We start from the raw sequence: 16,872 nt of genomic DNA on the forward strand, positions 1-16,872 counted from the left end.
TGTGACAGCCAATCGCAGTTGCTCTGAGCAGTCCCTCTCAGTCCATGTCCCAGATGAGCAACAGGCACTGGTGGGTAGGAGGCCTGTCCAAGCCCAGACAGCTGCAGAGGGGCAGTCAGGACAGAAGCGCAGCCGATGACTGCAATGACTGCTCTTCACAGTGATGCGGGGCCTGCTTGTTCATATATTACTGTGTCAGCCAGAAGTTCAAACTTGGCTAGGATGGTGTACTGTGTTCTGGTAGATGCAACATTACTTCTCAGCTGGCAAACACCACAGGCACTACTTTGGTCTCAAATGAAAGGCTAAGAGTCAAGGAAAACCTTGACCCACACAGCTTCGAGGGATTTGTCTTGGGTGGTCCCACACAAGTTCCTAACAGTTTTCTAAGAGTTACTTGGAGGTCAAATTGGGGCCTGCAGACTAAAAGGTGAATAGGATCCTGGCATAATTCTGCTCTTCTTTTAATTAACAAAATTAATATTATTAAATGGGAGTAGAGGGTGATGAACTTTAGAGGTTTAATTCATGAAAAATAAGAATTTTAATATTCTATTTCTATTCAAAATTAAAATACCATGAAGTTCCATGGGAAGAAATGTAACAATCTTACATATTACCTATATTATTCAACAAAAAGCTACCAATAAGAAAGGCAGAACTGCTTTTTATCTACTAAAATATTAATATTTGAGAAACAACAAAAATGTAAGATCTACAGTGTTTCATTCAAATTAGGACACTTTAGGAAGCATTTAGTGTACATACTGTATTTCAAATGAATAAAATAGCATGAAACAGTAGTTCCACACACACTTCTGTTCTTTCTCCCACTTGGAAAAAAAATTAGTCTTGCCAGAGATTTACCATTTTATCAGACTTTCAAAAAACCAGTTTTTTATTTCTTTGCTTTTAGTATTTATTTATTTTTGTGGGGGGGGGGTACCGGGGATCGAACTCAGGACCTTGCACTTAGAAGGCAGGCGCTGGAATCACTGAGCTAAATCCCTGGCCCAGCTTTTATTTATTTTGGATTTGATAATTTCTTTCTTTTTTGTTTTGGTACCAAGGATCGAACTCAGGACCTTGCGCTTACAAGGCAGGTGGCAAACACCACTGAGCTAAATTCCCGGTCCTCAACTGCTACATTTTTTAAAAAGCTAATATTCATTGTTTTCTTTTCCTGTTCCTGTTCAATTGTCCTATGTCTTTTCTTAGTCTACATAATAATGGTATTAGTAAAAATAGTCAACATATATACGGAACACCTGCTATCTGAAAGGTGACTGTTCTGAGTGCTTTTGTGTATTAAATCATTTAATATGCCCAAGAATTCTGAGGTAGACATTACTATTTCCCCTCTTTTATAAGTAAACAAAAACAATTAAAAATTGATATATATCCCATCATTTGCCTAAAAACAGAAAGACCTTTAAACACATTAAATTCAACCTGTCCCCTGCCTATCTTCCATGTTGGTATGGTCTGTGATTTGACTTGAACCCTCAAGTTGTTTGATTTTTGCTCACAGTCAGCAAAATGTGTGATTAGGCTTTTGTTATTAGCTTTGCAGCTGGATCTGCTAACTTACTTTTCGCCACCCCTCTTTGCCTTTCATCCCTTGTGTGGGTTCGGTCTGCTTCCTGAAAAGCTGTATCCTTCAGGGGTGCTTGTGGCGAGGGTTTGTCATCGGAACCCTCACCGACACTCGGAGATCACTGCTCATCCTCACTTCTTGAATAAAAATCCAACTGCGTTTCTAAGTCCATGTTGTTATTCCATTTTCTGAGGGAATCTACTGCTACCGATGAGAAACACACGCTAAGCCTGTCATTCCTTTGTACAGAATGTCTTTTCTCTGGTGCCTTTAACACATTCATTTTCATGTTCTGCAGGTTCGCTATGACATGTCTCGGTGTGCATTTGTTTTCATTTATCCTGGCCCGACTAAGTTTGCTACTTCAATCTGGAAATGTCCCTCCTTCCTTAACTGTGACAACCTGACATTCCCGATCTCAAAAGGCTGCCTCTGCTCCGTGGCGCTCCTGCTGGACAGACGCCGGAGCTGCTCACGCCTGCTGGCTCTGGCTGCTCTCTGCTGTCTACACATCTCCATCTCCACACTCCACTGCACCCCACTGCCCAGGGAATGAGTGCGAGTATTTGACTATGCAAACTTCTTTACCCTCCTTTCTTCATCAATACTCAACACGTCTGAAGTGTTCTTGGTAGTAAAGGGAAAGAAAATTTTACCCTTCCTTTTCTCTAAAATGCACAAGTTTAGAAAAATTTGCTAAGAGAGAGGGCAGCAATATATTATATATAAACACACACAAAACATCACACGCACGCACACACACACACACACACACACACACACTAACATCTAGCTCTTAAATGTATAAACTGAGGAAGTAGAACATATCCCTCCCTTTGGGGCCAGTTAGATTATAGGGAAATACAGAAGCAGATTTTCCTCCTTTTGTCATCACAAATGGGGTCTGTCCATACCTCCGAGGTTCAATTGTGCGCAGAAAGCACAGATCACTGTAGGAGGAAGACAGTCCTAAGGGGAAAGTGCTGCAGAGCACTGTCCCAGGCCGGAAGTGGCTCAGTGCCATTGAGGTCAGCAGGAAGCAAGGGCACCTCGAGCCACAGGGTAAGGAATGTGCAATCAGTAGTAGAAAAGGAGGCAGATACATGTGGCTTTAAAAGTCATAATAAGCGGCCAGGGATTTAGCTCAGTGGTTCTGCCGCCTGCCTCACAAGCGCAAGGTCCTGAGTTCGATCCCCAGTACCCACCCCCCAAAAAAGGTCCCAATGGGGGTTCTAGATTTTATCTTGAGTATAATGGGAAGTGAGTAGCAACTAACACACCCTTGTAAATGTTATTTAAATTTTATGTTATATTTTAAATAGTTTTTTTTTTTGGTACCGGGGATCAAACTTGGGTCCTTGCGCCTGTACAGCAGGCGGTGAAACCATTGAGCTAAATCCCTGGTTTAAATAGTATTTTTTTTTCCCCATTAAGTTTAAATAGTATTTTGAAAGGGGAATTGTTCATGGAGGTTGTGACCTCAGTTGGAACTTAGAGTATGACCTCCCAAGTCATATTTATCTGGAACTCACATTACTGCATAAGAAGAGTAACCCTTCATTTTAAACATATGTAAAAGATGACCAGTGAAATGCTTACAAATGATGCAATTTAGTTTAGGATCCTTGTCAACACTGTCCTGTTTTGAGACTCCTAGACATGGACATACATGTGATGGAGGACACAAAATATGCAAGTGCAGTCTAATGAACAGCCAGAGTGAATTGGCTCCAGGTAATTGGCATGGAGGCCAAGAGAGAGAATACCACCAACCCCTCAGAGCCCTTGCTGCCTGACTTTTTAAGAAAGAGCTTACTTAGTACTATAATCTGTGATAATTACCCACTTAAATGTCAACCGAAATCATATGACCAATCTTTTTATGGGCAAAAGGAATGTTCCCTTAAGTCCATATTTAATTTCAATATGGAAACTGAGTACATATCAACTTAAAAATCTATTCACATTTTGGTTGAAAGACATGCAATCTCTATGCCATTAATTTTTAATTAAAGAAGATATTTCAGGTATTTAAAATATAGAACTCCAGAACTTGAGGAAAATACATATTTTTATAAATTTTTGTGAAAGCAAACCTAATGGTAATAGCTTTAAGATAAAAGCATTTGATAAAGTAAAATCAAAGATTTCACAAGGTCTCATTTTGTGTCGATTTAACAACTCAGGTAACATGAAGAGACTTCTTTGTTTTTGTATTCATTCTAGTATACGCTTAGCACTCGATGAGTGAGAAGCAATAAGATGAATTAGGCTAATTACAGCTTATCTAAAATACCCTTTTATTAAATGCGAGCCTGTTTAAGGTTTTCTATTATAGAAACTGACGTGTTACTGATTCATGACCTTGGTCAATATAAAAAACTAAATCTATGAAATTGAGATCTATACTTTTAAATAAATATTTTAGCAATAAGCTACCAGACAGCAACAAATACATATCGTCAAAATTAATCTTTTAAAGTAAAAATAAAGATTTCACATTAAGCTTTTCTCTATAAAAAATTCTTCAAACCTTTTGCAAATGCTTTTGAAATAGATGAAAAAGGGAATGAAATGGAATGAACAAAGGCAAAATATAAAGATATACACTCAATGTGGATAAAACTAAGAGGACAACATGGATAGAATAACATTTGAGGCATCACTCTACACTGTACGCAGCAGTGCTTGAGTTATGTGCCCTTTAATTTATGCACATGATGGATAGCTGGGCAGGGTGGATCCGTGACCATTATAATTGATAGTAGCTGAAGGCAGTAGGCCATAATTTCTGTTTAATGGAAGGAGAGTAAGGGAACAAAGTCTGCAGCAGCATGTTAAAATAAGTGCCTGAAAGTTTACATTTCTATACAAAGTAATAACTACATTCTAGCCTTTTCTATGTTAAATTCTTTAAGAGACAAATCAGCTGCAGCAAGATCCATATATTACTAAATCAAAATCCTGATTTAAGCAATCACTAAAAAAAATCTTACTATAAGTGGAAGAGAATGTTCAACTAACCATTTGATGGTCTATTTCTGTGCTTCTGTTTTTTAGAGCTCGTGGGAGAAGAAAACGGGCTCATCTGACGAGTTCCAGTTGTTGGAGAGTAAGATGTAATACTTCTCTTCCTTGTGATTTTGGAAGGACCAAATGACTGGAAAGAAGTAATAATTTGAAACAGAAATATGTTTAGCTATGTATCTTTGAAAATACCTTTAAACACTCAGCAAAATTCAGACCAATACTGATTTCCTTACCTTTCCTTCTCAGGTTTCAAATATACTCAATCACCACCTTCAGAATGAACACTGTTCCTTCAAATTGGGCGCACATCTCAGGTCTCTACAGTAACTAAGGCATCGCAGCTTGATGTTTAGGACGTTTTAGCCTGAACGGGTTACTACCTTCTGAGATGATAGTCCCCAAGGCTTAGAGACGACCAGCTCTCACAACCAGATCCTTAACTTTAGTTTCAGATTAACTCGAAATATGATTATGCGGCCCAGCCAGGAAACGCTCTGGGGCACTGATTACTAAGGGCCACATGGAAGCCTAGGAGGACCCGAGCTGTCCTCACCCTTCACCATAGTTCTCTGATGCAGCAACCTTAACAATAACCAGGACAATGTGCAAGCCATGGAGCCTGGAGCTGAGGGCCCTGAGCTCACTCCCTAAGCCACACAGTTCTCTGCAGCCTTCTGTGCTATTGTCCTGAGGTCTGTGCCACCGCCTCCTGCAGATAACACACTCCGGTAACTTTTTACATTGCTGTTTGCCCATTAGAATTTGCTTCTGAAAGTAGTATGACTTTTCTCATCTTTGTACCCTTAGAGGACTAAAAAGTGTTTAAGGAACGGATGTTTTAAAAGGGACGGTTCAGTAAACTTTGCCATATCGCTCTGCACAAATGCACTCATTTGTACGCTGTTCACCCATCCAGTACTCACTGGCACATCGGCTTCAGTCACCAGACCATGGACAACAGTGGAATCCCAGACATCCTGCGGTCTCAGCTTATAAAGTTCTGTTCCTTTTCTTCCCCACAAGCCCTACTTTTCCTTAGTTTAGGTCTCTATTCACGATCTCCTTTCTCCAAACATCCATCATCACATTACTCATTGTCTGCTCTCCCAAATGCTCCTTAAAGTTGCTTTCCATAATGATTACTGATCACTAATGAACTGCTGACTAATGCACAGAAAGAAATCCAACAAATTACTGCAGCCTGCAGAAATGAGGTCTTATGTTAGCATATGTGCTACAGAAATTCAGAAAGAGTGAAAATCAAAGTGGACTCACAGAAGGATTCTTGTGAGAGGGAAGGCTAAGGCCTAGGCAAAGCATAAATACAAAAGGCACGATGGGCCAGGGATTTAGATCAGTGGTTCCGCCACCTGCCTTGTAAGCGCAAGGTCCCAAGTCCGATCCCCAGTACAAAAAAAAAAAAAAAAAAGGCATGAAAACACTAAATCCAGAGGCAAAACAGACACAGGATTAATTTGAGGGACACAGGAACAATATGGAGGCTCATATGTTGCCAACACCGCAGAACTAAACTTTGGCTTGGGTGTCTGAAATAATTCTCTGTGGTCAACTATCTCTTACTGTTAAGACATCCATGGTAAAAACAGTGACTGTCGCCCTTTTTCAGTAATCTTGGTATTAGTTACAGAATTTATAATATCAAACAAATTTTTATAGCTAAGATTTTAGATGACAAATTTTTTTTGTTTTGGAGAAAACACATTTCTTTCCTTACATATACACAGTAGCCACAATGTAACTGGAATCTTGAAAAAAAATAAAAGTATAACACCAAGTTATAACTCTAAAGCAATCTTTCTCACAGGGTGAAAGGGTTTAAGTCTCTATCAGGTGGGTACTGTGACCTCTCCATCTTGAATTTTCACCTGTTTATATGCATTCAGTCACAAACTATGACATTTATCCAATCCCTATTCTACTTTTCCAAGAATTTATTGCCCAGAACTATTTCACTGTGTATTTACAAGAAATGAAAGTCACTACCCTAATGTACACTGATGTCAATGTTTTCCTATTTTCACCAAAAAAATTATTTTATCCAATTGCCAAATGTCGAAACATTACAACTGCAGATAATAATTTCTCCTTGAAAACAATTTTCTAGCCTTCAGAAAATAGTGTGTATGTGTGCTCACTTTAAAAATACAGAGTCTTGGGCCGGGGATTTAGCTCAGCGGTTTTGCCCCCTGCTGTGCAGGCGCAAGGACCCAAGTTCAATCCCTGGTACCAAAATAAATAAATAAACAAACAAACAAACAAACAGAGTCTTTTTCGGTCCTTCTGTTGGTTAAAATTAAAAAATGTGTTTACAACTTCTGTATGAAGGGAAAACTGAAAATCCACCTTTCCCTACTCTCCCACTAAATGTTCTTCAGCAAATGAGGCATTTTTATTTGTTTGCCCTCCAGACATACACTAAGGTGCAATCTCACTTCCCTAAGCTTCCCTTCCCTCTGGCTCCTCATCCCTGACAACACTTGAGAGGGAGCCTCGACTCAACCCAGGAGCTTCACTTGCCGTCCTCTACACTTTACAGGACTCAGCTTACTTGTCAGTCTCCCAGGAAAGGAAGCGCTAAGAAGCCTGTGACCAAGGAAGACGAAGCTACTGAGAGCCGTGCCCTTTCTACTCAGCAATGATGAGCATCCTTACCAGACCCGTAAGAAAAGCGAGAAAGAAACACCGAGCGGCACAGACCTGGCTAGAAAAGGGAAAGGAAACAGGATGCCAATAAATGCAGGGAGACATGCCTTGACCACTTGCATAATAATTCACAGGTGCCTCTAACATGTACTGACTCCTTAAGAGATGTTTGATGCCACCACTAAACCTAAAAAATTCTGCGTTGTAGTCAGTCTACGATCAGCCCAAATGCCACTGTTCTTGTAAAGTGGTCAGACCTTGCACATTAGCAAAACTAAAATTTGAGCATTGATTTTTTCCGCCTTAGAAAAAAATCAATGCTCTCTCTATTATTTCAAATAGAAACGACATTCTCCTTCAATATCCTTCACGAATTGTAGCTTGCCTTGTCACCTTGTTTAGAACATATTCTACCAAGGAAGTGCCTGCATTTCATTGATTCTTTACGTACTATAAACAGTCCAGAAAGTACTAACTAAGGGCTCTTTTGTGGATGAAGTATGGGTACAAAAAATCTGCTGTTATGGTGAACTACTAGCCTATGCTGTCACTGAAATATTTAAAACACACGTACTATAGGTATTTGGATGATCAGAATTGAAAGGGCAGCTAAAGAGAGGTTAATTCTGAATAACCTTATGCTGGTTAATTAGGTGACTGGGACATCTCACTTAAGACTAATTATGGAATTCTTATTAGAAAACTAAACAGCAACTGTGTTAGGCACTTTTCACATTCTGGGTCTAGGGCAATGATGCCGAACCTTTCAGAGACGAGTGCCCAAACTGCAACCCCAAACCCCTTTATTTATCACAAAGCGACAACACTGCAATTAAACCTGAACACTGAGGTTTTTGTTTAGAAAAAACAACTCATACATTAACATCTTTTGTCTTAAAAAAAACCCAACAAATAACACATGTGCTATAGGTTCACGACCACCAGTCTAGGGTTACTGGAAGAGTAAAGATACCTACCAACTAACTTATTCTACAGACATGGGGTTTTCTTGCTTTTTTTTTTTTTTTGGTACCAGGAATCAAACTCAGGACCTTGAGCTTGCAAGACAGCCAGCAGAACCACTGAGCTAAATGCCCAGCCCCTTTTCTTGCTATTTTTATGGCAGCTATGGAGGACAAATCACTTTGCATTTATCTCAGTGATCTTACAGGAACAGCAGGGAAAGAATATGGCCAATGTATTAAATCTGTGGCAATAGAAACATTCTATTTCTTGACTAAGTATGTGATACACAAAATTATACATCTGCTAAAACCACTCAAGATCTGTGAATTTAATAACATGTATATTTTAAATTCTTTCTCATTAAGTTTACTGATATATTTTAGGTATACAGTACAGTTACATTCATCATTGGGATCTTGTACCTTTCCATAATGCATCTTGGTTCTTATTTTTTCCCCATTCCCTGCCCTCCCTTCACCCTCTCCACCCTTCTCTATTTACAGAGACTTTGTTTCCATTTTTTCCTTTTCTCATATTTTTTTCTTTCCCCTTTCCTTTCCCCTTCCCCTCCCACTTCCCCTACTCCTTTAGACCTTTTCTTCCTATTTCAATTATCAATTATACATTTCGATCCTTATTTACACTTCCAGTTTTTCACACCAGATATCTTAAATTTTTAACAGAATAAATGAAACTTGGGCTAAAATCTTTTATACATTTGTTTTCTATTTGTGCCCATATTCTATAATTTCAGATAGTAAATATTAATGGTCAAGTTTGCACTTGCCAAGAAGACTCCTGTAAGCAAGAAGTTTTATGAGATTTTTCCATGGCTGTTTGCCAGCATGCTTTCAAATAACCTTTTATTTTTCAGAGTATGAATTCCATCCTGATTTATTTTTCTTTACTCTTCTGAAGTGTAATTTACATAAGATAAAGGCACAGAGCTTGCCATGCTTCGAGCCCCATCCACTCTGCGCTGCGGCCACACCGAGGGCGGGCGGCCCCGTCCCGGCAACCCCTTCCTGCCTCCGGTAACCACGCACACTGCCGCCTGGCGCCGAACTTCAAGCAGCCACAAATACAACTTCTGCGCCCGGTTTCGTCTGCTTAACGTGTTCCGGAGATGACTTATGATACTGTATCGGTAGTGCACTGTTTCATTATTGAGTGTGTTCCTTTGTTGCAATGTACATTACCAGAATTTGCTTTGCCACTTTCTTCTTTATGGACATGGAGGTTGCTTTTCCAGTGTTGGACTACTGTGAATTAAGTTGATAAACATTCTTGTACACGTATTTTTGTGCACATACGCTACTCCTCACTGGGGTATCTAGGAACAGAATTATTACAGTAGGGTACAGGATGGAGAGAGGCTTAACTCTTTATATATATATATATGTTTTTTTTTTTTTTAATTTTATTTTTTTTGGTACCGGGGTTGAACTCGGGTCCTTAGCTTGCGAGGCAGGCGGTAGAACCACTGAGCTAAATCCCTGGCCCAATATATATATATTTTATATACATATTTAAATATATTTTCATATATATATGGTTAAAGAATTCTTTAAAATGTTTTTATCACTCAAAAACCCCATCAGTGTGAGTTTGAATTGTTCTGTTTTCACCAACATTCAGTGTTTTTGTTTGCTTTAGCCGTGTTAGTGGGTGTTAAAAAACAAAACTAAATACTTTGAATTCATTAGCTATTCTAGTCAGCGGAAATAGTATTTGTTTGATTTTAATTCCTGTTTCTGATGATTAATGACACTGAACATTTTTTCATGTGCTAACTTCCCATTTATGTATTTTCTTTTGTGAAATACCTGTTCGTTTTTGCACTTTTATTGGATTATTTTTATTCTCATTTATATATTCAGGACACCACTTTTGTCAGATATATGTGTTATAAATATTTTCTTCTCTACCCATGGCTCACCTATTAATTTTCTTAATGATCTCTTTTTATGAGCAGAAAATTTAAAAAAACAAATTTTTTTTTTGGTACCAGGGATCAAACTTGGGAAGAAAATTTAAATTTTGATGAAGTATAATTTATCAACTTTTATGGTTGGGATTTTTTTGTCTGAAAAATTTTTGACCACTCTAAGGTGAAAAGAGTTTCATGAGTTTCTTCTGCTTTCTTCCAGAAGCTTTAGGCTTTGAGACTACAATTATTCTTGGATGGATGATTAAATACGAAATGAGATATGAAGTAAATGAATTTTGTATATGAAGTGAACTTAATGTTCTCCATGTGGACACCACTTACTATTTTTTTCTCCTATTGAACTGATCCAATGTTTCATAAAGTTAAGTAACTGTTAAAGATAATATAAACCAACACTAGTACTAAAAATCAAATTTTCCACAGAGAATGGAGATTCAGGTGGCATCTAACACATTCCCAGCTGATGGCACTGCCCCATGTCGCCCAGTGCAATGGGACATTGTGCAAGAACACTGGTGGGCCAAGCTGCCAGCAGCAAGACACGTGGACGACAGTGTTAAACAGCTGTACGCAAAGGTGCACAGCTGTAGCACGCGGGTAGAGCACTGGATGCGAGCCAGCTTCCGGGCCCCTGCGAGGGCTTGCTGCTCCCCGGCCATGCTATCATGGGCAACCCTCAGTTCCCTCACTTCCCAAGCAAAGAGTGGAGAACGTGGGATGGGGTAGACAGGACAGCTGGCGGGGCCGTGGTCCTGGGGAAGATCCATGGCATCATGTGCTCTGCCTCTGCTCTCTGCTGGGGGAAGAAGAGAAGGCAAAAATTCCAGCTATGCTATTTCCCACACAGGTGAGGGCTTCTGTGGAAAATATCCCTGAAACCTGCACTCCAAGGCCCTAGCTCTGGAAAGTGCCCTGGTTAAGGCAGTGAAGCTGTCTTCCTTCCAGGAAGGGTAATAATAGTGTTTCCTATGTTGGCATGAGAAGACTGACATGAAACCAGACTGATGGACCCGGCCCTCGAGCAACTCCACTCTGCCGGGAGGAGGTTGCTCAGTAGATGAGGGCAGCCTGCCTGTGTCCTCATGACCCCCTCAGGACAGCGAGCTGGGGACTGTTCCCAGCACTGGGTGTGAGGACAGACAAGGGCTGGCTGGGACAACTGCAGATCTGCGACTCCTAAGTTTACATCCACTTCACTCCAGGCTGTTAGGTAAGAATTTACTCATCTGCTCCTTTGGATAACTGTTCCTCACTTCTCCTTTTCAGGAGGCCAAAAGTATTAACATATGCAAATGAAAATCCTGAGCATTTTAACTTTTTCTTAATATAAATATTTTAGTTTTATGTATTTCAATGTATTAAGATATTTTGTATATTCTAATATATTTAATGTATTTCCTGATATATTTAATTCCTGTACTGTGTCCTCAGGTGAAGCAGCTCCACGTCCACATAGCAGCAGTACTTTTGTTATCGCTTTATCACCAGAAACGACTTGGAGCACACAGTGTATTAAACTACCTCATGATGCCAGTGAGAGGTGGCTTTTCTATGAGTGTCCTTCATGAAACTCTTCCTGCTGGACGACAATTTATGGGAGATAATTTATGGACTGGGTCACCTGGCTCCATGACTTGATCTGCTTCTCCCAGAAGCTTGGAAATGGGCACAAAGAGGAAGATGGTGCAGAAAGGGCTGAGCCTGGGCTAGGAGAAGGCCCTGAAGAAGTAGGCAGGGTTAGGTTAAGGTTGTCTACACATGTGATGAAGGATTCCTATTCCAGACACCTAATTCTGGAGTACAGGAGTTGCTTCATATGCCAGATCCGTCCTTCACTGAGCATATGCTAGGCCTATCATGCAGCATGTATGCGCACGTGTGTGTGTGTGTGTGAAATCTGAGTTGATAACTGCAGGTTTCCAGAACTGGAGTGGAAGGTAAGGGAAGTACCATACCCTACAGCAAATCAACCATCAAATAAACACCCCCAGGAGTAGGGCTCCTGAAGCGTCCCTCTGTGGCACCCAGAAATGGATGTAACAATAAGAACTGAAGTCCTACCCTTCTACGTATCTGGCTTTTGGCTCCTACAAGAGCCCACTAATGAATGTTTTCTGTGGTATATGGAGCCAGCGTCCTGTTCTGCCAGTGTGACTATAACAGCACAACAGCTAAAGAGAAATGGGGCTTCATGTCCACCTTGTAAGATGCACATGTACATCATGGTGTTGAGACAGGACAGGTGCAACAACAGAATGCACTGAGGGACATGCGTCTGATCCTGGGAGAGACCACAGAAGGGAGGATGAACATATTCGGGTCACTCAGGGACTTCTATATAGGTACAAAAAGTTTACATCAAAGTGGTCACAAGACTGATGAACAGGAGATGCACAAATGAACTCCGTGTTTACCCTTAGAAATCCTGGTGAGAGCATTTCAGACTTCAGATTAGTAATGCACAGCCTGTACTGACCTTGTGGGAAATAAAAGGGCTCATAAAGAGATGCTATGAATGAGTCCACACTAACAAATTGGTCTAGGTGAAATGAACAGATTCCCAGAAACACACGACCTATTAAGACTGAATCACGGAGAACTGTAAAATAGGAATAGATCAATATCAAGAAAAGAAATTGAGTAAACATGGAAGCTAATTGGTTTAAAGGTCCAGACCTGGGCCAATGAAACAATGTATTTTTATAAACCAGGATATTATTTGTGGCGCTGGCCACCTTGACACAGCCTCATCTGAAGAAAAAATGGACAGAACACCTGTCATGCAGACAATTGTGCGGCATGAAGGGAATGGATTCTGAAATGGTCATTCCTTTCTTCTCAAATAATGTTGCCATTTCCCAGAGAACAGCTTTGGGGCAGGAAAGAATTGTATTTCATTTCAAGCTGGACTACTCATCTACCAAAATACCATTCGGACCAAAGAAACAGATGCAGAATTACAGTCACAGCTGCATTCTGCAGAGAACAAGTTGGATAATGGTACTCTAAATTGCTAATTACACTGTTAATGATGTTTTTACTGTCATTGCAGTGTTTTGCCACCTTTGTATAAAAAATTTTTAAAAGCATCTAGGAAGTTTTTAAAAATGGTAAATTTCTGTTTTGTTAAATACCAGTGAGTCTTCCAAAGAGAAATTCCACATAAAATCCATTTCTTGAAATGGCATTCTCATATGGGATTTTATAGGAGCCTCTTTTATTATGAGCTATTTGTTTTCATTTACTTTCTCACCAATTTACTTGCATTTAAGATTACAGAGATCATTAAGTATGTCAGTATTAATGTTTACATGTGGATCCATAGTTGGTGTGAAAAGATAATAAACTAACATATGTCATGACACTGACTAAATTTACCAAAAGTAATAGCAACAGTACAATTTTATTTTTATTGTGATAACCCTGGCGAAATTTATGACAACGTTAGTACTCTGTTTTCAATCCATGCCAACAAAGCTGAGGGAGAAAATTACATTTTTAATATGAAAATGTAACTAATGTTTTGATTTCACTTTAGATTACAGTTTGCAGATTACAGCACTGCCACTATTCCACATTGCTCCTTGTACACTGAAGAGATAGATTACTTTTCTCTACACACAAATTCCTACTAAATAATTTTAAGGGTTCTGAGTAATTGGCTTTTTAAGTGAACACCTAAAGCTGGCCAAAACCTTACACACATTAGATTTATAAAAATATTTTATATGCAGAAAATGTGCCAATCACAACTATCTCACATTTGTTTTGTTTTGTTTTGTTTTGTTTTGTTTGAGACAGGGTCTTGCTATGTATGTATTTCAGGCTATCCTCGAACTCACTATGCAGCCCAGTCTGGCCTCGAATTTGAGGTGATCCTTCTGCCTCAGCCTTCTGAGTTCTGGGACTACAGATGTACACCACCATGCCCAGATACTCATACTGTTTTTTTGACAATTTTTATATTTAGCCAGGTAAATTAACAATTTAAAATTAAAAACACAATCTCGCAATCACAAATTTTTGAGCAAATACTTACATTTTCTTCTAACTGATCATCCAATTTCAGTGACCTTTTAACACTGCAAATAAAATATATAAGGAAATCTTAGATTTGATATGATTTAACTAGGCAAACACTTAAAGGTAAGAAACATAAACACTGTAAGTTACTTTTGCCAAGTCACTTTTATATTATTTATTAAAGTAGAACACCATATATGAAACAATTATTCAAGATGACTGGTTTAATAGCTTATTTCAATATGGAATCATAATTAAATATTTGAATGGATCAGTTCTTTACATGTGTTTTTTTTTTACATAGACTACCAAACAACTTAAACATTAAAGTCATAAAGTATCTTGGTAAAAAAATTAGTACATTTATCTGCTTTAAAATACCACTAATAAAAAATGTAAGAGCAAATTATACATAAGAGCAAATTAATTTGCATACTCTCAATGGAAATGTTGAGAATACACTATTTGCAAAACAGTGCAGTAGGTGCTAAAGGTGTGAGCAAGGTGAAAGGAGTTTTGCACATTATTCTAGCACGGAACATGATTCAGTGCAGCCAGTCTACGACTTCACCGAGGAACAGATGCTCTATGTCTTTATAAGTCCCCAATTCACAAGAAACTATTTTTTGTTTCCTTCACTAAACTGATTCAGGAACATGCCAGGCTCTCAGTGTGCAAAATCTGTTCTGCTAAACTGGATGCCCAGCTGTTGGTGACAATGCTTAGAAAGGAAAGCTGAATATTTATAATACTTTATTTCGTACAGCTGTCTTCTAAAGAGCAGTCATCAACATTTTATTGAATGCATACTAAATGCTCAAAGGAAAAAAGGTCAGTATAAATTAAAGCTAGTTTTCCCAGTGACAAATGCAGCACTAAAGTACTTTCTTGATCTCTGAGAAACAGAAATTATTAAAGTAGTAGAGAATTAGAGCACTACGCAAAAGGTTGCATTTCCTAGGTTGTGTTACAGGACAACCCCAAAATTTGTATAGATCTTAGAAAATGATTACCTCCAAATAACTACTGACTTATAAACATACAGGAATGAGACAAAAATGCAAGAGTTGTCAACCTATGAAAATTACTGGGCAGTAAATATTAAATAAAAAATTAACCCCTCTAAAAAGGGCTTAATTTTGCTATCACATGTACATTAGCCAATTGTATTATTTCTTGAGATTAAATTGGTTTAAATAATTATTTGTATCTTTTGGAAGTCCATTTAAAATCAATTTAATGTAAATTCTTAATGGAACAAGAGGAGAACAGAGGGATGAACAAATAAAAATGGCAGATAATTTTTAAAAGTAAAATATTTCTGTTAAGCCTTGGAACATATATTGCCTTATTTAGGTATGTGAAGTGTTCTGGTTATGACATTTCAAAAGCAGAAACAAACACTAAAGTCACATAGTACAGAATTTCTTTTTGTTTTAAAATGCCAATAAGATGCGGCATCTAAAAGATGTCTTTTTAGACAGATACAGAGCCCACCCTGGTATTAACTATTTATAGCAGTATTGCTTGATCACCATTGGTTAATTCTTAGAGAAAGTAACTCTGTGTCTGGATTTGAAAGCTTTCTAGCTTAGGTCCTAGGTGGACGTAAGAAGCCCAAGGAACTATGTAAAAGTATAAGAAAGTGCACTGAGTTACAATAGGCTGCCATCCCCATGTTATACTTGGTGAGGACCTAAACGCATGATTCACTGAGGGTAATGGAGCGCTCAGATAGTTCAGGTCTGATCACCAGGTGCTGGTGATATTTCTAAGTATCTGAGGACACTTAATAGGCAAGACTAAAAGAAATCTATGAAATACTTAGTTCAGCTGATGGGGAAAAGGGTTTGTGCACCTTGCCTACTGTTGCGTATTTTGAGAAAGGGAAACAGATCTCAGGTCTTATGCATTTTAAATCTTTGTTGAATGGAGGGGGCATTGAAGAACAGGTAAAGAAGAATAAACCTACTAGAGAATTTATGATTGTTCATTCTTACCACTCAGAGCTGAACCCACTATCAAGGTATCCATCATTAGCTAAGTACCCACTACACACAAAGGGCTCCTTTATCTATAAACAAAATGTAACCCAAGAATGAGGTGATGTTGAGTTCAGCAGGATGATGTTAATAGGAAAGAAAAGAAAGGATGGATGAAAGATATAAAGGTCTAAGAACAGGCAAAATTTGACTAGGTATCAGTCAGATAAACATTTTTTCTAAACTTTATTTGCTACCAGTATCATGTAACAATTAAAGATGAGAGATTTCTGGTATTTCTATAAATGCCAGGTAAAGTTTTAAGTAGTTCTTGTGGTTACTATCTTAGTTTAAACAAATGGGCACATTAAAAATGAGCAAAAGACTTGAACACGCATTTCTTCAAAGATGCATTAACTAAGTGTCAAGCAACATGAAAAGATGGTCACCATCCCTGATCAAGGAAATGCAAATCAGAACCATAGGAGCTACCATTTCTCATCCATTGGAAAGACTAAAAAAATGGAAATGAAAATAACAAGGGCTGATGAGGATATGGAGAAGCTGGAGCCCTTATTCACTGCCAACGGGATGCAAAATGATGCTGCCGCTGGGAAAAACATGATGGCAGCTCTCCAAATAATTCCACACAGAATTAC

At 38.7% G+C, this 16,872-nt stretch overlaps 1 protein-coding gene across 6 annotated transcripts in view; it reads right to left on the reverse strand.

Moving 5' to 3' along the window:
* Itgb3bp (integrin subunit beta 3 binding protein) overlaps positions 1-16,872 on the reverse strand; it is a 55,607-nt gene that overhangs the window by 26,661 nt on the left and 12,074 nt on the right. For 5 of the 6 annotated variants that reach the window (XM_021255623.2, XM_004841524.4, XM_087212838.1 and 2 more), the window contains 2 exons: positions 14,248-14,290; positions 4,622-4,757 (listed from right to left, as the gene is read on the reverse strand). In XM_021255623.2, the coding sequence (XP_021111282.2) occupies positions 4,622-4,757; positions 14,248-14,290 (179 nt within the window). The remainder of the gene's footprint in view (positions 1-4,621; positions 4,758-14,247; positions 14,291-16,872) is intronic. The other variant, XM_087212837.1, reaches the window with a different exon arrangement.

The sequence above is a fragment of the Heterocephalus glaber genome, unplaced genomic scaffold (assembly GCF_053883595.1).
Source record: "Heterocephalus glaber isolate CG9 unplaced genomic scaffold, H.glaber_assembly_v1.0 deba00001442, whole genome shotgun sequence".
NCBI classification, from domain to species: domain Eukaryota; kingdom Metazoa; phylum Chordata; class Mammalia; order Rodentia; family Bathyergidae; genus Heterocephalus; species Heterocephalus glaber.